Consider the following 21,408-nt stretch of genomic DNA (forward strand, 5'->3'; position numbering starts at 1 on the left):
CATGCCAGTATGACTCACAACCACCCATGGGGTGTGACACTGGTAGGCAGTCCTCTTCCCAGCCCCTAGAGAGACAGGCGCCAGCAGCTCATGCCTGTGGACACAAATCGGTTTGGAGATAAAGGAGCCTTCTGTGTGGGCTGGTTAAGGTTAGTTTTACAACCCAAATACAGTTTCCTGGGGCTTCAGGGAAACTCCTGAGGAAACCTGAGCTTCAGCTGCAACCGTTATCCAAAACCTCCATACAAGAAGGTGGCCAGGTCTTGGGATTTCAGCCTTGAGCTTCCATGTACCTGGTGTTCCTCAGCACATCCCGGGCACCTTGCAATTTAGCCGTGACCTGTCGAGTTCCCAGGTATTCAGTTATCACTACCACGGACTTTGCTCCATGCTCCAAGCAGCTTTGGAAAGGTGTCTGTTGCTCCCATTTTACCACAAAAACCTATACCCCTCCTGAAGCACATCCTTCAGCCCTGGTCACAACCCAGACTGCAACTTCTCTCCTCTCCTCTCTCCCCACACCCCCAAAACACTCCTGCCATTCATGGGGGTCCAGCTGAGCCTGTCAGAGCACAGGAGCAGTGGTAGCCCTGCCTCCCCCGTCCCTCCACAGATTGCCCAAAGACCTGTTATTTCCATACCCTTAGAGCTTTCTTGACCTCTCCTCCCTTCCTCTACTCACAGGGGCTCTGCAAGACCTGCAGCACGAGTGTGGCAGCCAAAAAGGAAGCTCCTTTCTGCAGAGGCTGGCTTCTGCCCTTGTATTTTAGGTGACCAACCCCATGCAGGCTTCCAAAGGAAGCCCTGTTCACAGCTGTGCCTGGATTCACAGGCAGGATTCAGTCTCTGTTGTGCATCCCTCACACACATTGGGCTGATTGATCTTCTGAAGCCTCCACACCCTCTTTCTATAGATTGGGACAGGATTTCAGTAACCTTACAGACGAATGCCTCCTGCTTAGCCTAGTCCTACTCCATCTATAGCCAAAACAAGCCAACGGATAAGAATTGGTTTGGCATTGCCCCATGCAGAAGTGGGTCCCGTTTTGATTGCCTTGCGTTTTGTGCCAGTTGTCATGGTGGAGTCATGGCACTGTGACCAAGGGATGTCCAAAAATACCCCTGCGAGCATCATTTGTTTCTTCACCCTGCCCTTAGAGGTCTCTCAGCATGGCGGCAGGGCTTACAGGGGCTTCACCTCACCTCTTGCTACCCAACTTTGCTTCAGCGTCCCTGCACAGGGCATTGCATTCTCATCCCCTGGTGTAAGGAGGCAGAGACAAGGGACGCATTTGTTTTATTACTCATGGGCTCTACAGCCTCCAGGCGCCTTGGCCGAAGGGCTCGAAGCCACTCAAGCACAACTAAACAAACTCAGTCATGCAACAGCAGAAACCTCATCCTTGCCGGTAACCGCCTCCGATGCAGAAGCCTGGGCACCACACCTCCTGCCCCTCGCACTCACCCGGCCCCGGCGGGAGAGCATGTCTCTACAGGCAGGAGCGAGATGCCTGGGCTGGGGCTGGGGCACTGACGGAGAGAAACCAGCGGGCTGGAACCGCTGCCGGAGGTGCCGTGCCGGTGCTGGTGCCGGTGCCGTGGGAAGCCTCCGCGGGCCACAGACCTGCCCACACCCTGACCTGCTGCAGGCTCTGACGCATTGAGGCGTGAGGGTCCAGACAGCAATAAACCTACTTTTTTTTTTCAGTTGGCTTTAGTGGAAAATTTAGCCCCCAAGGGGCTTAAAAAGAAGGTAGTTTCCAAGTGCTTGGGACATCTTCAGAGTTACACAGTTTTTAAGAGGATGCAATTAAATATGCTATTGATCAGTTGCTTGGACTCTGCTGTAAGAAGCCAAATGCTTTACAAGTGTCAATTCATCATTCGTTTACTTATTTTAAAGCAAATACCTCCAGCGCACACAAAACCACACACTCCTCCTGCCCCGCCGGACTTTCCCCATCGCTCCACCTGCCCCGAAATGCAGCCGCCTCTGACAGAGAACAGCGTGTGCGCCAGGAGTCAACCCCACGCAGAAAAGGAAGAGCCAGCCAGTTATTTTGTGCTGCCATGGGAGAAAAAATAAAGCAAAAACAAAGCTCAGCATCAAGCAGGGTCAGAGACTAATTAAGTTTCCTTTCGAGAGAGATTGCTATGAAATGAAGCCTGTGTGAACAGTGGAGTGGCTGGTAAATCATCATCAGGCATAATTACCTCGGAAATAGAGCTGGGAGGTAGGTTTTTCCTCTCTCCCTCATTAGTTCAGCACAGACAAAACAAGAGGATTTTTTCTTTTTTTGCCTTTCCTAATTTCCCTGTGAGGGGGACTTACAGGATTCATCTTTCTCTGCAACAATTTTTCTTTTTTTTTTTTACACTCAGATATATTTGCAACAGATTTAATTTTCCCGTTCCCTCCTCCCCAGTCTTTAGGAGAAAAAATATGAAACAAATTAAAACAGCCATAGAGAAGATGCAGCCTGAGGTAAGAAAAATGAAATACTTAATAATCTTCTGCAGTTAACCTTATCCAGGTACCAGACTCCCACATACTAAACACAGTCCAGGGACTAGAATAAAAACCATTAAACATAAAAGCTTCCTTTTCTCCTAACAGACATTTATCGCTCATGTGCCTCATTAAGAGGAAGATGATGGCCAAAGCAAGGCACTCACCCCTCTCTTCTCGTGATGCTTCCCAGCAGAAATCCCGACCCACCTGCAGAGCCGCAAAAGCCCCTGTCTCCCACCTCCGCTGGGCTTTAAAAAGCCCAGGTTGCTTGAGGAAAGTGCTGTGTGATTGGTAGGTTGCCCATCACATGAGGAAAACTTTTTTTTCTAGCCAAACCTGTTCCCCGGTCCTCTGTGTGACCAGAGGGTGTCTCCTGGATTCTTAGGTCGTATCGGAATGCCGTTGTGCTGAAAACGCAAAGCTTTAAAGAATTTCTATTATTATACCCTCGAAAGGGTGGATGAATGACTCACTCGTAAAGAGATACTTGAACTTTAAAGAGGATAAGCAAGTTGGAAGGACATAAATATAAATATTAGGATTGTTGGACTGCTGTTTGAACATGCATATAAGAAGAGTGTACTGACTAGAAAAAGAGAGTAGATGAATTTTTATGTTTTCATTTAATTACGTTGCATGGGGAAAATCCAGTGGTTTGGGTTGGATCCATTTTAATTTTATTTAGCTTGGGATGTGTTTTGGAAACAGAAGTGTAGGTGTTGGCTACTCTGCAAGACACTGTGGATAACATGAAAAATGGGGAGACTATTGCATTTCCTTGGGCCCTCTGGATTTTTAACACATTCAGTCTTATTAAGACTGAGCAAAGTCGAGCACAGACATATATATTAATTGGCCTGTGATGAACTGAGAGGGGCTGAGACTGAGGAGCAGCAGAAAAGGAATGTCTCTCACCTTCCTCTCCCTCACCCATTTCAGTACAAGTCTGCCAAAAGTCATGATTCCTGTTATTGGAACCTTGAGCAAGTCTCTGGCAAAAGCGCATGTGCTTGGGCTTGGTGTTCTTCATCTGCTGGTGCTAAAACCAGCCAAATGAATAATGGGAATAAGGGTAATGGGAGCTTCATGTTTTTAGAACCCTTTACAAGTCAAAAGCAAACATCAAAAGAATATATATATATCTTCTTGGTAGCCATCCTTGCAAATATGTTGTGGGAAATTAGTGAGAACTGCAATAGCTCAACGTTTTATGGATCCCCCTGGTACTTGGAGACAACTGAAGAGAGATCCAGCTGTCCTATGAGATCTCCATGAGATTTCACCCTGAAGAGGGGAGAGTGCTTTTGGCATTTCCAGCTCCTTGAGGTATGACCGCGATAAGCAAAAGAAGACCCAGCCATTGCAGCCCGCCTGACAGAATAGACGGGGGCAAGAAATTTGTCATGTGCGTGCTAAAGAGTAGGGATGCAGATTTGCCTAGACCTAAATAACTCGGAGCCACTTGCCCACTATTTGTGTTCCCTACAAGATGTGAAGTCTGCAGTCGCTGCCCCATCTTTCGGCAGTGCTGGGGTGACCACGCGTTTCGACCGGTGGGGGATAAGCAGCGCATCTCCTGAGCATCATGGCCTGGCAAGTCATGGGGCAGCAGTTAGACACGAGCCCTGCCATGGTGAGACACTCCACCACATCTCAGCTGGGAGGAGAAAAGGGGCAGCAAGTGTGAAAATGCTGTTTTGGGAAAAGAAGATGAGGGAAGAGGAGAGAAGGGAGGGGAAGCTCTTAGCGAAGTCCATGGTCTTGCCAGTCACCAGTACTGAGAGCGGCTGTTGGGAGAGAGCCCTGGTGCGGCTGATCTCTTGCTGCTCCGTAGCCCTGTCTGGGAAGCTGCGAACGGGTATTAGCGTGAATCCTCGTTTGGGCTGGCCGAGTGGGTGAGGCCGGGGAGGGTGGTATTCAGTCCCAAGCTGCTGTCACCATTTGGCTGCTAACAGCTTGTTGTTGATCTGGTTTAGTGGGTAAGAATATTTTCTGGTGATACCTGGAGACAAATTTGGTATTGCGAAGGAGAGAGTTGGAATGGGGCTTTTGCTTGTTTGCACTTTTTTTGGTGTGTGTTATTAAGGCAGGGAGTGTGCATGAATTTGTTTGCAGAGCAGAGGGTCAGAGGGAGACCTTGCCTGAGCAAGGGAGTGCAGTAGGGCTGACAAACCGTGCGGTGGGAAGCCCAGGTGCCACCATGGGTACTTCCAGTGGGGGGCCTGCAGCTGCTTTAGCCTCCCCTGTAGGTCTGCGACTGTGCTGACATACTTAGATGAGAATGTGCCCACACTGCTCTATAGCCAGACCTATACATTCGTGCAAGCTCTTGCACTTGCGAAAGCTACAGACTCACAAGCTCACGAGCCATACCTACGCATACATGTATATGCACATGTACAAACACACACATGCGTGTGCTTTCCTCACATGTATCCAGACATAGGTCCACATACACACATACCTCTGTTGTGTGTGGGTTAAAGGCAAAGCGCTGCCTTGGGAGTGAAGACACACTGCAATTTGGGGTTTCATCTGGAGACGCAGTCAGATGCTGAGGCCACAGCCTGGCCCATTTTTAGATGGAGGTGGAAAATGAAATTTTTCAGGAGATCTATCACTTGACTATGGCAACATGCTCTATGGGTGACATGGCAATGTGAGAACACATCTGTCACTAAGTGTGCCGTGGCTTTTCAAAATTGGCATGGGAGAGATGCTGGAGGATGCCCAAAGAGAGAACAAGGATGCTGAAGAGGGCTGATTAGATGCTGTAGGTAATTCCAATGGGCTGGCCTTGCTCCTAACCTCTGAGAATGCCTTCACATCCCTGCATCCTTTGAATTTCCTTTCTTCGTAGCATGGAAATAGCGATTTAAGACAGAATGCGAGAGGGAGGAATTAGGGAGGGAGAGAGGGAGAGAGCACACAGGGAGGAAAAGGAGGTTATGGCCAAAGCAGCAGGGTCCCAGGAATAATTTCTGTGACCACCTCATGCCAGCATCACAAAGGAACTGCTCCCATCCATGAACAGGAGGCTCCTAACTGCATTTGCAACGTTGCACAGGGAGATCAAATCTCACAGTTAAGGGAGAGGGCTCAGGAAATCCCACATCCCTAGCAGTGTGGCTGCAGCGCTGGCCGAGCCCGTGCCCCCGTGCACAGGTTCAGCTTGACACGCACCATGTGTTTGTCCCAGAGAGGGGGACTTTTTTGATGAGCACCCCTCCAGCGCAGGGCAGCGGAGCGCAGCAGCACTGCCGGGGGCGAGGCCGAGCATCCCTGCTGCAGCGTGCTGCAAAGGCCCTGCCCGTGAGCGGAGGGGCTGCCGCCTTTCCCGGCAGAGTCCCCACCTCACCGGCCGGGTCAGCGACCTCCCCCCTGGGGAGCACTGCTGCCAGCAGCCCCAGCCCCAATTCCTGCCATCCGGCTTTGCTCCCGCATTCCCGGGAGGGCTGCGAACAGCTGCTTCCCGGTCCGCAGTTCGACCTTCCTTCCCTCAGCCAGATTTGGGTTTGAGGCTCGCGCCTGCCGCCCAAGCCCTCCACGTGCCGTGGCCGGGAGCCAGCTCCTGCCTGGAGGAGAAGGGAATTCCTCACGGCCGCCTCCTCTCGCGTCTCGGTGCATCCATGCGGGGAGCGAGGGTGTGGGTCCTGGGGGACAGATGTCCACTGCGCCCCTCGGGTTTGCAGCTGGCCTGGCCCCGCGCCAGCCTTGCCTCCTCCCTCCCCAGCCGGGTTGTGGCTTTTGCTACAGCTGCCTCCCCCTTTCTGCAAACGTTTTTGCCCTTTTTTTGCCACTTATGTAGCTCTCAACCTCAAGATAGAGAAATAACTGCGGGGTGCGGAGAATAAATAAGTGAACACCATCTAGGGAGATCAGGGGAGAGCAACTTTGTCCCTGAAAATGTTTACCAAACAGTGCTGAGTGTGGGGAGACAAATGGCATACCGTTAGCAACAACCATGGGCTAATTATAGTGGGTTAGGATAAACCACTGGGTTGCTGGGCTAGCCACACCAGCTAAGCCTGCAAACATATAGACTGAAAAGCAGAACTGTATGTATATATTTAGTATAATGTGGAATGCAGTAAGTAACTTCTTTCTAAAACCTCAGATACCTTGGTGAAGAGTGTTACAGAAAACCCAGATACAGGCATCTTTGTGACACCGGTAATCCTGGTATTTTGCATTTGGCAATGCATAATCCACCCATGAATATGGCATTGCATATTGCATTCATTCCTAAGAAGAGTGCTATAAAGCACACTCTCAAGGATTGGGGTTTCTTAATATTTTGGGGAAGGAGGGGAACACACCTTATTTTTCTAATTTTGTAGGGTAGTTTTATTCATGAGCTTATAACCATGGCTGTATTTTGGTGTTGTTAAGACTTGCAATTTTGGGTGTTTGCATAAAGACCAAGCTACTGTAATCATGTGATTGCATGAAAATCTGTACTTTCAGCCTTTCAGAAGAGACCGTTTCTTCTCCTTCCGACAAGCGAGCAGGCACAAAGGACAAACAACTTGGAAGAAGCTGCTCTGTCTGGTAAAGAAATGGGTTCAGGCTGGGAACTGCTTTCCCAGGGAGTTTTGGACTAGTGCTCATAGTGAAATTTGAACATGTGGGTAAAGGCAGTAAAAAATTAAATATTGGTACCCCACTGCTAACAATTAGGCCAGCTGCTGTGGCTCCCTTCCTCAGTGGTCTCAACCCAAAAGCTTAGAGAAATAGTGGATGTTTATAAAGGCTAATCTCTATTGGCTGCTACTACTGTTAATAAAGACAACCCTCGGGGTGCCTTCTTGTACACCTTCAGAGAGATTTGGGCCCTAAATCTCCCCCTAAGGATGCCTCTTTTTCTCTGCTGACTACTAAGGAAACTGGTAGGAGAGCCTCATCACAGGCCTGAGGCTAATTTCTGCAAAGGAAAACCCAGACCAAAATATCTGCATCTCAGAGCTGCTGATCTCACCTAGGTCTTTCAGCAATCTACAGGTCACATTTTTGTACATGCAGAGATCAGAAGATAAAAGAAGCACGGAGGAGCCTGGGGGAGCCCCGAGGTCAAGCTCTGCCCTGGCTCCCCTCCCACCGGCAGGAGTTTCTCCTGGTGGGGACTGGGAGCAAAGCCTTGCAAGAGTGGCGCTCCCCAGCCAACGCCCTTGATGGCGTAAAAGGGTCAGTAAATGGGACGTGGCTTCCTCTTGAATCTCATCTTCAGATGAGGGCAGGCCAGCTCAGCCTGACCACAGAGAGGCTAGAAATCTCACTGTGCCTGGGAAAAGGATTGCCTGGGATCTTACAAAATACATAGCAGGAGAAAAGGCTTTTGAGAAGACAGAAATTTTCTGCTTGTGTTTTAGATAGCTCCTTTAAAAGGCTGACAATGTCCAGGGAAGGTCTGCTAGAAAGTGTCTCCGTATTGCTCTTGGCTGTGAATTTGAGGACTTTCTGGCCTCTGAAAGTCTGCAGATGCCAGTGTCGATATATCTATTAGGATGTGGTCCCAGGTCCCAAATTACCTTGGCACCGTGATGGTCCTTTGGTGCTGGTGGTTCATTTGAGTTTCATCTAACAGACTGGGAACAAGCTGTTCTGTCTGGACCCAGTGACTGCATTGCTCTTGCTGATGGTTAAAAAACTTCTCCTCCAAAGTCCCGTGTGTCAGTTAACGAGCCACAACATGGTAGAAAGAAGAGGTCTTGTTTGGGGACCTTTACTGCTTGTTTGCAAGGGGCGAAAGAAATTTGTTCACATTAATTGTTCCAGCTCATTATTGCAGGGTGTTTGGGGATACTTCATTCCTCCCAAATCCATCCTACCTGCCTCCTCTGCATTAGCTGCTTCTGATCTGGGAGGCTGTAGCAGTGGAGCACTGCCATCTACACACGGTTGCCTGTCACTATCTAGTTTCCAACACACTGGCTTTAAGTCAAGTGCTGCAAGCATATCTCTGATTTATCTCAGCATCTCCACCATCCACCTTGCCAGAGGGCTGCAGCACCTAAAAGAAGGAGGGAGGACAGTCAAGTTAAAGTTGCATGGCCAGAGTCTCAGCAGCAGGAGGAAAGGAGAATAGCAGAGGGGTGTTGGCTGGTGCGGTGCTTAGGAGCATTGGGATAGAAATAAACAGCATGTATGCCTTTGGCGAGTTTATAGCGCTCCTGGGGTGACAGCCTCTGCCTTGGCAAGGGTGTGGTTGATGTCTCACACTGACTCATTGCTTTGACAGAACTGTAGGCACTGTCCAATATTCTTCATCTGAAACTCTCTATTAAGGTTTCAGTAACTAACTTCCCTGAGAAGTCTGTGAGGTTCAGACCCTGCCGTGCACCTGGGGTTTGACCAAGTCAACTCTGTATCCAGATTTACCTGGGTTTTAGTTTCAGGTGGACGATGGATGGAGCTGTGCTTTGGGCCATCAAGCCCTTTTATGTGGACCTTTTCTCCTCTACTTGTAGCTACTTGGCGGCTGGACGTAGCTCTTGAGTTAGTCTCCCCGCCTCTTAACAGCCTTTAGCGAAGGCTCAGCCGGTCTGTGCTGCCCTCTCATGGGCACACAGAGGAAGGTTAAGCTTCACCCTTCGTTTTTTTCAAGATGCTTTTTAACCTACTACTCAAGCGCCGGTTTTTAACACACCATTTCTGAAAAGCCCGGAAGGTTTATGAACAACTTCTAAGAGGTCTCTGAAAGGTAACTACGAAAAGTAATTCTGTCTATAGTTGTGCTGGTCTCCGCCCAGCTCTTACCTTTCTAAAGAGCTTTGCTCTTCATTTGGAAACATTTAGACATCTAATAGGCAAAAAGTAGGGAGCTGTTGCTCCCAACAACAGGCTGAGCTTCTCCCATATGCACTCCTATCTGCCATGTCAAGCATATATCAGGAACATGGCATCATGCCATGGTCAAGGAATCTCTCAAGATAGCTCAGTTATGCTACCAAGGATTCAAACAACAGGGCCAAAAGCTGGGTTCTCCAATGAGCAGTACTTGCTTTCAGTACTGTGGGGTTTCAGCAAACTGGCAACACTTCCCTGAATCTCCTTGCAAAGAGGCAGGATATTATGCTAGACCCAAGGGGATGCTTAAACAACAGCGGGATAGAGCAGGCATCGCTCTGCTCTTCAAAGGGACTCCTGTGGTGTTCGTGATGTTTATGCAACTTTGAGTTACTGTTAAAAATCTTTGGCTCTCTGACCACTTGCTTGCATTTTAATATAACCTCCTCCCTAAGGTCTACTCATCTGTCCAAACACCAAAAGCTCCTCAAGGTGGGAACTTTTTTCCTTCAAGGGCTGGTATGACATGCATTTTTCCCATTAACAAACAGGTGTGCTATTCCACGTTTTATTCACCACGGTTTCCTGTTTTATACTAGAAGGTAAGCTGAGGGATGGGAAGGAGGAAGGACAGAGGTCACCTCTTGTTCTTACAAACTCCCTAATCCTAATACGCATCCTGGCTCCTAGTTTGTAAGAAGTTTTTCTGAGTGTTGGAGCAGGTGATTCCAAATAAGACATTTGCCTTAAAGGCCGGTAAGTTAACAGTGAAGTTGTCACAGCCAGTGTAAGCTGGGTGTTGCACTCCATTAGCTACACTGCCTACCTTTTTACTTTGCAAACTGTACTAGATAGCTGTGCACCTTCGTAAGTCCAGCTCTGTGCAGCCCTGTGTTCTTCCATCTCTTGCCACTTTAATGAACAAGAGGTTAAGTAACAACAAATAAAGCAAGTGAGTCCATGTCATAGTTTGTTTCTTCCTTGGTATTATTTCACTGCAGTTTATGAAATGACACCAGCAAAGGAGGGTGAGCTCTTCCCACCTGGGAGAGGAGTTGCATGGCAAACTGGGATGATAGCCTTGAGGGAGAGAGCCACTTCATTAATTCATACCAGGCATTTCTAATACAGACCAAGTACCACAGTGTCTGCAGTCAGTTCCCAGTCTTGAATTATGTGTATAGAAATCTCTTGGGATTGCTTTGCCTATCTTCAGCTGTTCCGCTGTGACATTCCAGCCCACGACCTTTCCCCAGGAGAAGGTGACCAGTGACTGTTCACCTTGACAACTCAAAGTTCCCCTTTCCATTTTTGTATGTTGAGGCATGGCCATGAGCTCTTGGTGCTGCTGCTACAACAATGTTGTCCATGAAGGCAGTCCCAAAAAAGGAATGCAGCCATGGATATTCATGCCTGACCTTAAGGGAATGTTTCTTCTTTTTCTTCTGCATTTCATCCGGCCAAAAGAATGGTCAAGAGAAACCTTCCCTTGAATACAGCCTGAAGGCATGTCAGGCAGGGTTTGATCAATTTGCCCTGGTATATTCCATTTCTAAGCACTCCCACATTCTCCAGTCTTCAGCTTGAGCACTTCCTTGAGCTAAGCTCTTTGTCGGGCTTTACCCAGAGGTTAATTTTTTCCATTTTCAGACATGCAAGCCCTGAATAGTTGCTGCTGCCTACTTTGAGTTTCACATGATTGTGAAACTTTGAAATCAATGGCATTAAACTAGCTTAAAATTGGTGTTATGTAGCAATGATTCATATCCAGTGAGTCACAATGAAATGTCTCATGCTATATGTAGCTGGCCATTAAAGAGCTATCCTGCTTATGCCCTTCACCTAAGAAGCAGAGCAGAGTCTGTGTGAACTTTTCAAAGACTGTGTAATCAGCAGTTACAATATTATTTATTTTTTATAACTGGTCAAAGGCAGTACAGAGACAACTTTAGTATTGCTTGGGGCATATGAGTCATTTTAAGTTCCGTACAGAGATGGCAGAAAAAGAAACTCATGTTTTGATCCAAGACACCTATTTCTCGGTGAGTACACTTTCCTTCTGGTTGGCCCCTCTGCATCCTGCTTCTGGGGGAGTACGAGTTTCACAACAGAAATGGTCTGCGCACCATAAGACCATGCTATTTGGCAGCTGAACTGGATGTCATGCTTCTGTACCAGTCAATGGATCAACCAAAAAACCTCATCTGTGAAAATGTGCTTTCTCAGTGCCCAGCTCAAATTACAGAGGAAACACCCCTCAGAATTACAAACTATCTCCAACCTCCCCACCTTCCACTCCATGACCTATCCCTATCCATTAGAAGCACACGGCAATACACAGGTGTGGGTAAAAAAACAAAACACTCTTTTAAAAAGAATGCACTTCAGTGCGCAGACATCTCCCTCATGGAGAGGAGAAAGAACAAACAACAGATGTTAGTCACGTTGCTTAGCACACTACTGGAGCGCATTCAAATATACTGTGCCTAGTGTGCTATAAGGACTTATATGGAATAGTTTCAGTTACACACAATGTTAATTCCTTCAGAGCACCCAAGGCAAGAAATCTAACAACAGTTTAATGTCATGTTGATAAATGTCCACTTATGAAGAAGAAACATGGATCCAATGGGAAAGAAATTATGAAAAAGGGACAGTCACTCTGGAATTAAGACTACAATAAATGTTCCATTTTAAATCTAACTTTTCTTCTTTTCTTCACCACAGAAAAGCCTTCACACACACAAACAAAGGTGGTGCATTAGTGCCTTAATGTAAGGTAGAATTTTTCTACAGCTAAGATGTATTTTTCAGCAAAAATCTGAAGCAAATCAAAAAGGACAGCTACGTTGCATTAGTCTAAATACAATAATCTGCACACCTTCTAGAGGATGGTTTTTTGTTTTCATAAAACTAAGTTCCTGGATTTTTTTTTCTTCAATAAATGCAGTTCAAAATACAATCTAATCATCTGAGAGGCTTGAGGAGAAGGAAGTGACATTTCTCCTCAGACAGCTCATGATGAGTTCCCCAATATTTCCGGTCAAAGCCCTTGCTCAGAGCTCATCAACTCCACCCTAAATCTGTGAAAGCTGAAGGGTTGTCCTTGGCCTACTGCCTTCCACAGTCTCTTGCCATCTACACAAGCCAATTGCAGGCCCCCACACAGCCGTCCTGAGTGCAGCCACATTCATCTCTATACAACTGCTGCTCCTCAAAGGAGAGGGACCTTGATCCTGAAAAACAGAAGACAGCTGCTCTCTCTTGCATGTACTGGGGAGGACTTCTTGCTACCATGCAGCAACTTTGGTAGCATGAGATAATGTGGCCAGGCCACCAAAGGAAAATTTTGGCCTTGTTATTGCTGAGGAACTCTGGGTAGGACCTCTCTTGCAAAACTTTTGTCATCTGTAAGAAGACCATGTTCCAGCTCACTTCAACTTATCTGAAAGAGAAATTAAGGATCTTTCCTTGCATAACTCCCTTAATGCTGACATGAAGTTGAGGGCATACACCTATAGTCGGAGAACATATTACAACTCAAAAGTTTTTCATAAGTAAAAGAGAACAACAAAATACAATACACAAATGATAGAAACAGGAAATTCACAGCTAAAGATGTAACCGAAAGCACCCTAATCCTATTCTACGACAAAATTCAAAGACATGCCAACCCCTCCATCTCTTGGGAAAACATGCTGACAAGTGACCATAGAGATGAAAAGGCTTCAGCTGGTATCTTCATCTTCCCTGCATTTCCTGTTTCAGGAAGTGCATTAGCACTTCCCTTACATTCACAGCGCATGTATGCACAGGGTCACTTATAAATTCTTGATCAAAAATATATCAGGCTGAAAAACCATCACTCTCTCTGTTTCATTAAGTGTCCAATTCTTCCAGTTGCTGAAGATAAGTAGGGCTTTCAAAGCACATTACTGCTTTAGTGGGACCTAAATGCCTAATTCAAACCTCTTACAAAACCCATGAAGGTTTTATCTGAATCTTGAGCCATCTTTAGGCTCACAATAACCTTGAAAACCTTCCTGCCCTATGAATGACAGGGGTGCTTACCTGCCTTTAACCTGGAAACACATGATCTTTTTCGAGAACCTTGGGTAGAAAGGCAACTCTTCTCAGACACAGAATTTGTATGCCAAATACTTGCCTCTGTTATTCCCAAGCTTTTTGGGCCCAAGCTCTGCTGTGGAGTATCACACAACCTAATCATCAGAGTTTTAGCTGAAAATAGATAGATGGAAGATAAGTTTCTATGGTGCTCTTTTCATAGCCATAGAGACAGTCATTTGGGAATAGGCTACCATCCGTCATGAAATTAGAGCACTTGCCTAAAAAAGAGAAAAGTCTGTAGTGACAAAAAACTTTCTGGCACCTACTGCACATACACATGAAATGAAGCCAAAATAACAGTATGCTCTATTGCACATTTTCAATAATCTTCAGGCAAGAGACAAGGAAAAGAAAGACAATCTTTCTTTACAGGGTGGAAACAGACACTTGCATAGTATGAAAATGAGGATTTTAAGTGTTTTGAGAATCAAAAGCAGTTCAAATTATGTGTTTGCAAAGTGTACCTTGACTCTGAATTTCCTGGGCTACCAGTGCTTGGTTTTTGTTTGTTTAGTTTTATTCACCTCCCACATTCCTGAGTAAAAATGTCTTCTGAAACCACGAGAGTGCATGCAACTTTTGCTTTACTGTTCTGTTTATCAAAATATACACCGTACTTGCAATGATACAAGCAGGGCAACCCCAAAAAGCAGAGTGATTGGAACTCAGCAGGGATGGTTAAGGGTGAGACAGCTGCGCCCAGTGTGCGGCAGAGGCAGAGAGACAGCTTCTTGCATCACAGGAACTCCGGGGTCAGCGGGAAAGCCACAGACCCAGCCTCTCCACGTATTAGATGGGCACTGGTGCTGCTGCATAGCTGGAGACAGTAAGCCACCAATGCAGCATGAAAGAAGAGACGACTGGGTTGTCCAGGGTTGCTTTTTAATTCTACTTGCTTTTGTACTTGCATTGTCTGAGCTGTGAGTTTTCTCTGCACAGAAAAGCAGAGTCTAGGGGTGGCCTAAATGTGGGATTTATGCATTTGTATGCACAGACCGCATAGGAGTTCAGCAGACCTGCCTCTTCAAGGTATGTCATATGTGCATGCAGGTCCACTTTAAGGCTTGAGTTTGTCCGTCCAAACCAATACTTGGTTGCAGGATTTAAACCCAAGGGGAAGCACAAGCATACAGAACAGAAAAATCAGGAAACAGAAAAATCAGAAAAATCAGGAGATGCAAGCAGACCTGTTCCAAGTTACTGCCACTGACTACAAAAGCATGGTGCTGTGAAGGCCCCATGCAATACCACAATAGCAAGGTCAGCAGGGGTCAAAAGGCGTGCACACGACCTCTTCCAGAAGCACCTCCGCATCTTCGTTCTCATCCAATATTCCCTCCATTTCTGCCTGTCTGGCATTTATCATAGACTGCACCTGGGCAAAAGAAAAAGGGCCATTTGGGAGCCTATTTTCTTACCACTGGTGCCCAGAACTGACCTTGGCATTCCTCCGCAAGTTCTGCATTCAGTATGGCATGAATCCAGCAGCAAATCACAAAGGTGGTGCTTCCCCTGACTGACTAGAGGCAGTGAAGGAAAAGACCCTCTCTCTTTATCTGTCTGCTCTCTTTCCTCTAACCTCCTCCTTTCCCCAGGGAGCTCCCCACACGTCTTCTAACTCACTCCCAAACTATCATTCATTCCACTGACTTTGAATTTCCTGTTTTAAAGCCCTACAGGATCAGCAGAGATAGCTCTCCTGAACAGGGAAGTGCGAGCAGGAAAAGTGTTCCCTCCCAGTGTGGGATAGAGGGAGTTTGAGAAGGGTCACAGGGACACAGAGCAGCCCTATCTCTGTCCCTAAGCTTCCATCACCTCTCAGATAACAGCCTTCCAGGGCACATCCACCCCGTTGTCCCCCCCCACCCTGCTCTTCCACACACCCACCTCTCATACCTCTCCTGCCTCTCCTTTTAGAGCACACGTGGTCCCTTGCACCCCAGGCACTCTGCTCCTGCCCTGTGCTTCTCCTTCTCCCAAGTCACCAGACACACAACGAGAGAAAAAGTCATGGGTTGACCATGTTCCCGGTGTGCTCAGCAAAGCTGGCTTTCTGCTCTGGCCGTAACAGACAGTCCCCACTGAGTCCCAGCGAGACACCATACCTGCAGCAACATGAACTGCAAAGGGTCATCGGGCTTCTGGTACACCAGTTTTTCTGTGATGTCCTGAGACAGAGACAGACAGAAGAAAAGAAGTATTGATCCTTGGTGGATGGGTGGCTGCACTTTCTACTCCAACACTAGCTGCATTTTAAAAAGCAAGCATCTCTTTCAATCCCCAAAGATGATCAAGGATCCTTTTCTACTGCTTTTCTTAAGGTTATGCTTAAGAAAGGAGGGATCCAGGGAAGGGATAATTTGGTCCAAGCTAACTTTAGGCCCAGCTTCTCAAGCAAGCCTCTGGAGGGAAAAGGGAAAGAGATATTTTACCTGAAATATCTGCAGAATATTATGTTTCTCCATGTACTTAATGGACACTTCAAAGGGGTCTTCATACACCATTGGCTGCTCCAATATTTCACATGTAGACTCTCTTGGCTTTACTACAGTTGCCAATGACCCAGCCTCAGGTGTTTTACCGCCAGCCTGTGGGGGGTCAGACACGTACATCTTGACTTTGAAACCTGGCAGTTCACCCACAGGTGATCTGGTCTCATGTGAGTTTCCCCTGGATGCGGGAAATTCAACGACAGGTAACTGGTTCTCAGAACCTGGTGTTTTCTCAATAACCAGCTGATCTGCAGATGCTGGCAATTCCACTACAGATCGCTGGTCTGCAGATGCTGGTGTTTCAACCCCAGGTAAGTCATCCAGTGACGGTGGGCATTCAACTATAGGTACCTGATCCTCAGATGGTTCAGCAGCTGGTGGTATGCTAGATTCCTCCACTTCAGATTCTGAATGATCATTGGGCTCTTGCTAAAATATTTAACAAATAAAGAACAAAGAATATTTTAAACATGTAGCCCCACAGACCAGATACATCACATTACTGCATCCTTCTGCAAATACGTTGCAGCCCCTCTTAGAGCACGCACTAAAAGGCTGTAATTTCTATGACTCGTCCCACCCACAAGTTCTGCCCATGAGCACCGGAACTCCATTTAAGCTCAGGCCCAAGCCTTCACACCTGGTCTGAGCTATGCAGCAGGTGTACCTAGAATCATAGAATCATAGAATAGTTTGGATTGGAAGGGACCATTACAGGTCGTCTAGTCCAACCCCCCTGCCATGGGCAGGGACATCTTCAACTAGATCAGGTTGCTCAGAGCCCTGTCCAACCTGACCTTGAATGTTCCCAGGGATGGGGCATCTACCACCTCCCTGGGCAACCTGTTCCAGTGTTTCACCACCCTCATTGTAAAAAATTTCTTCCTTTTATCTAGTTTAAATCTACCTTCTTTTAGTTTAAAAACATTACCCCTCGTCCTGTCGCAACAGTCCCTGCTAAAAAGTTTGTCCCCATCTTTCTAATAAGCCCCTTTTAAGTACTGAAAGGCTGCAATAAGGTCTCCCCGAAGCCTTCTGTTTTCCAGGCTGAATAACCCCGACTCTCTCAGCCTTTCTTCATAGGAGAGGTGTTCCACCCCCCTGATCATTTTCGTGGCCCTCCTCTGGACCCGCTCTAACAGGTCCATGTCTTTCTTGTGCTGAGAGCTCCAGAGCTGGAGCTGTGTCTGATCCTCACCTACTGACTGGTTTTCTTAGGGGGACTCTAAGTGTATATTGTAGGTAGTTTTTTCTCTGGATGGAAGTCCCTTGGATGGATTCCAGACCCGACTCATTACCTTGCCTTGTCTGGGACTGTTGGTGAGCCCTCTTATCAGCATCCTGCCCAAGTGCTGTGGGCCTGGGCCCTGATGGTTAAGGGCACTGCCCTGCCTGCGCTGTGGTTGCCTTCAGCTCCTGGCTTGTCTTCCTGCTTGGCACAGCCCTGGTTTTGCTCCCTGATAGCAAGCAGCTGAAATCTGGGTAGGCTTCACCCATCTCCCCCTTGAGCAGCTGGCTGTGGACTACGCTGTATCCATGCCCTACGCTCCCATTCCTAGTCCTGTGACTGAGTTCAGGTTTCTCCCCCTCATCCCAAAACCGCCTGGGGCAGAGGAGGTGGAAGCCATGACGGCTGCTCGCTGGTTTTGGGGTTCCCGGTTGCAGTTGTGTTGCCTGAAGCAGGGTGCTGGGGGGAGGCCGGCGGGGGGGGGCAGGACCCACACCCATCCCTGCAACTGGGAAGAGGGGTGTTGTGCCTGCGCCTGAGGGTAGGAGTAAGTGGGTAGGACGCTTCATTTGGGCAGGGGGGGCAGTAGACCGCGGGGGTCAGGGGGCCTGGGGATGCAGGAGGCCGGCATGGGGCGCTCGGGGGCAGCACAGGTTGGTGCAGCGGGAGGGGGCGTGGGGGCGATCCCCGGGGCTGAGTGGGCGCGGGGGAAGAGGTCTCCGGGCCCGGGGCCGCCGCCGCCGCCGCCGCCGCCGCCGCCGCCGCCGCCGCCGCCGCCGCCGCCGCCGCCGCCGCCGCCGCCCGCCCTCACCAGCCCCCGACTCTCCATGGTGGGGTAGGGGCGCGCTTCGCTTCCCACCGGCGCGGCCTCTTCTGCCGCTCGTCGCTCGCCGTAGGCGGGAGAGGAGGTGGAAAACGCCGGAGCGGTTGCCGGGGGAACCGCCACCCCTCTGTCTCGGTAGGCGGTGCCGGCGGGGTCACGTGGGCAGCGAGTACCGGGCGGCCATCATGGGTTAGGGCGGAAGCGCCGGGCAGGGGGTGAGGAGATTGCGGGGGTCTGCGGCGGCGCCTGGTCCTGGTCCTGGTCCTGGTCCTGGCGGCGACCCCCTGCCCTGCGTTATTCTTTCCCCCACAGCAGCTACAGAGGTCTCTTGGTGCATGTCAGTAGCCAGCGAGGCCTCTGTGGGGGCTGCCGGCTGCCTGTGGCCGGAAGCGAGGGGTCGCCCATAGCCCAGCCTGCCACCGGCCTTTTGTTTTGCGGGGAGCTGAGTCACTTCACTGTGAATTCCGGTGTCCTTTTGGCAAAACGTGGCCTGGCTGTGGCCTTTCAGCCTTACCATGCTCCTATAAAGGATGCAAGGAAGCCCAGCGTAGCCATTTGCTCTTGTTGGCCCTGTTAGTGAGGAGGCCATGATAGTGAGGAGGCGTGGAGGAGAAGGGCAGAGACAAGCTGTACACGGAGGGTCAGATGGAAAAGGACATGGCAAGTAGCTCGTAAAGAGAAATGGGGCAACAAGGTAGGGTGGGAGAGCACTGAGAGAAATATTTATATGCGCATTCATGTGAGAGGTACTTTCTCCTCTGCTCAGTTTTACACAAATCCTGACAGTTGGTGTGCTGCGTGATAAACTTTGTCAGAAAAAGCAAATAAACAGATTGCCAGTTTCCCCCAAGGAGGAGATGAAAGGAATAAAGATAAAAGCTGTGCTGGGTTACCACAGTAACCAGCTTCTGAAATACTCTGGTTCATGCTCCAGTGTGACAAGAGCTGGGATTGAAACATGAGTGGCTGAAACTGCCATGGGGGTTGATGGGGGGGTGAGAGGGAGGGAGATGCAGGACTTCAAAACCTGTGCTAAACTAACAGATGTCACTTCCATTTAGAGCAGCTCAGTTTGTGTGTGTTTTTCAGGTTACCCTGTTGACCTTTTAAGAGAAACAGCCTCCCCACTGTTCCAGTACTAACCTCGTGACAGCGTTGTCCGTATCCTCGGCCACGCTGACCACTGGGATCATCTTGTATTGGAGCACTGCCGTCTGCACTCATGGGATACCAGGTCATTATTCAACTCCTTTGAGCTCATCTTGCCTCTCCCACTTTCCCATGTGACTGCAATGGTCCCGGCCAGCATGGGACTACTGGCTTTTTGAGCATAGGCTTTTTTTGGTCTCTGTTCACTTGGAAAGATCTTGGGTAAAATCTGTAAAGTTGTTAAGAGGTCTTAGGCAGTTGGTGGGGTGGACTGTCAGGGAGATTTCAGGATCTGACTTCTTCAACCTCCACTGATTATCCTGTCCTCACATGATGGGAAAGGTACAGTATACTGCCTGGTGCTTGGGATTGTCAGTCTTTGATTTGTGGACCCTGACAGACTTCCTCCAGGAGCTGTGAACCAATGGAGCGGGCTTAAGTTCGTAGGAGAATATTCACTGGTTTATCTTGTACATCCCTTAGAAATACTCTGTTTATTCTGCAGTGATCTGTGCATGTTTAAACTCACATTTGCAACCCTTGTAGCTGTGAAGAAGTTTTTGCTTGATGAGGTCTTGCTGCTAGTCAGTCTGGAAACTAAGACAGCAACATCCAGAAACAGTTGAGGTGTGAGTTAGGAGATCTTCCCTGCCCTGCAGCTAGGTATTTCTGCACAGCGGTAATGCTCACAGAGCTAGTTTATCGAGGGTCTGAAAGGAGAGCTGTAAACTGTTACATCCCTGTCATGCTTCAGGGGGGCGGTGTTTGCTGTAGTAACTACAGTTACAGTTTCAGCTGAAGTAGGCACCTGCTTTTAGTTGTGTGTGTATGGGTAGTTGCGTGCTGAGCCATCCCAGTGCTGTTTTCTCCACAGCATGACTCCCCGCAGAACTTCTCCCATGGGTTTCTCCTCTCCATCCTTTACTGGACGGGACTAAGCAGTTCTCAGCTGCCTGCTGGCTTCAAATAGCGTCCTGCTGTGGGTAAATCTTGAGCCCCATGTCTTCCTTTCATCTGTGCCTCATTGGTAAACAGCAGATCTCTCCATTTCCAACCGCACTGCCTACTGCAGGGATCTGGCTGCTGGGGCTGGAAAGCTAGGATTTTGTACAAGGAAGTAAGATGAATGACTCCATTAAATAAACATCACTGCTCTGTTTATTCTTTCAAAAGAACAGATTACAAAAAGTAGAAGATGCATTTTAAATGCATTAAAAATTCTGAGCAAAATAATGCCTTAAATACAATGCTCATGTACCATAAATCACATGGCTTTTTTCTATGCAGGCACATGGAAAGCAAAACCGTATTATTATATCATTATTTATATGGCACCATATGCTAAATCTGGAACTTAAAGACTTTGAAATAAATAAGAAAACACCAGCTGCAGATCAGCAATACGCTCCTTTATTGGGCGTCACTATGTAACTGTGGCTATCATTCCTGCTGTTAAGTTAAAACTTAAATAAATTGTCAGAGAAATAAGATAGCCATTAGAGATTCAGTGTCTGTCTCCTGGGGACACTTTTTCTAACAGCTGTAACAAAGATCTGCTGCTGGTTTTGTCCTATCTGTGTAGTAAGTCATTGCAGTTGTCCCTGCAGTATCGCACAGTTGTTCAGTAGAGATGGTTGAGCTGTTCACTATAAATAATGTTGGTTAACAATGCGGCCCCTTTTGGGTTAATAAATTACACTCAAACCACTCCTGAGCCTCTTTGATTGGTTTCTTGCAAGTCTGCAGTGAAGAGTTGGAACAAATCACTTTCCACAGTCTGTTCACTTTGAATATTTCTTCTTATTTTATTGAGCTGTAAATATATATATAATAGTCAAATCCTAAAAATGCCCATCTTAAACTCCTGTCACCTCATCTGATACTTGAAAATCATAATGGGATGAATGAGATGAAAATTAAACGTCATTGCTTAAAGGGGCAGAGGGCCCCAGTCAGCACCAGGCTGGGGAATTCATCCCCCTCCTTTGTGCCGGAGCCGCTGTTGGGGCTCGGGCTTTCTCCCAGACTGAGGTTGCTGGCCAGAGTGGCAAACTCACCTGCTACGCAATCCACCAGGCTGCCGCAGCCCAGCCGATACCCGAGGCTGTGTCCTCGTGCTTCCCTACATGCTGTGGCTCCGAGACTCTCTGACCGGTGGTTTAGCACAGTTGCAGCCAGACGTAGTTAAAGCCTTCCTGAGGTCTGGTGAGCGAAGGGCAGCTTTGTGGCACGGAGCAATGATCAAACACACAGTCTGTGAGGAAGAGGCTGGGGTCCTTGGAGAGACATT

General features: G+C 48.1%; 1 protein-coding gene across 1 annotated transcript; it reads right to left on the reverse strand.

Annotated features, from left to right (window-relative positions):
* Positions 1 to 11,185: 11,185 nt before the first annotated feature.
* Positions 11,186 to 18,099, reverse strand: TEX55 (testis expressed 55). The gene is made up of 4 exons (XM_075166862.1): positions 17,958 to 18,099; positions 15,859 to 16,347; positions 15,532 to 15,594; positions 11,186 to 14,801 (listed from the first exon to the last, which is right to left on the reverse strand). Exons 1-4 carry the CDS (start codon positions 17,973 to 17,975, stop codon positions 14,688 to 14,690), a joined length of 684 nt encoding a protein of 227 aa, XP_075022963.1. The 5' UTR covers positions 17,976 to 18,099; the 3' UTR covers positions 11,186 to 14,687.
* Positions 18,100 to 21,408: the final 3,309 nt, after the last annotated feature.

The sequence above is a fragment of the Calonectris borealis genome, chromosome 1, assembly GCF_964195595.1.
Source record: "Calonectris borealis chromosome 1, bCalBor7.hap1.2, whole genome shotgun sequence".
Classification (NCBI taxonomy): Eukaryota; Metazoa; Chordata; class Aves; order Procellariiformes; family Procellariidae; genus Calonectris; species Calonectris borealis.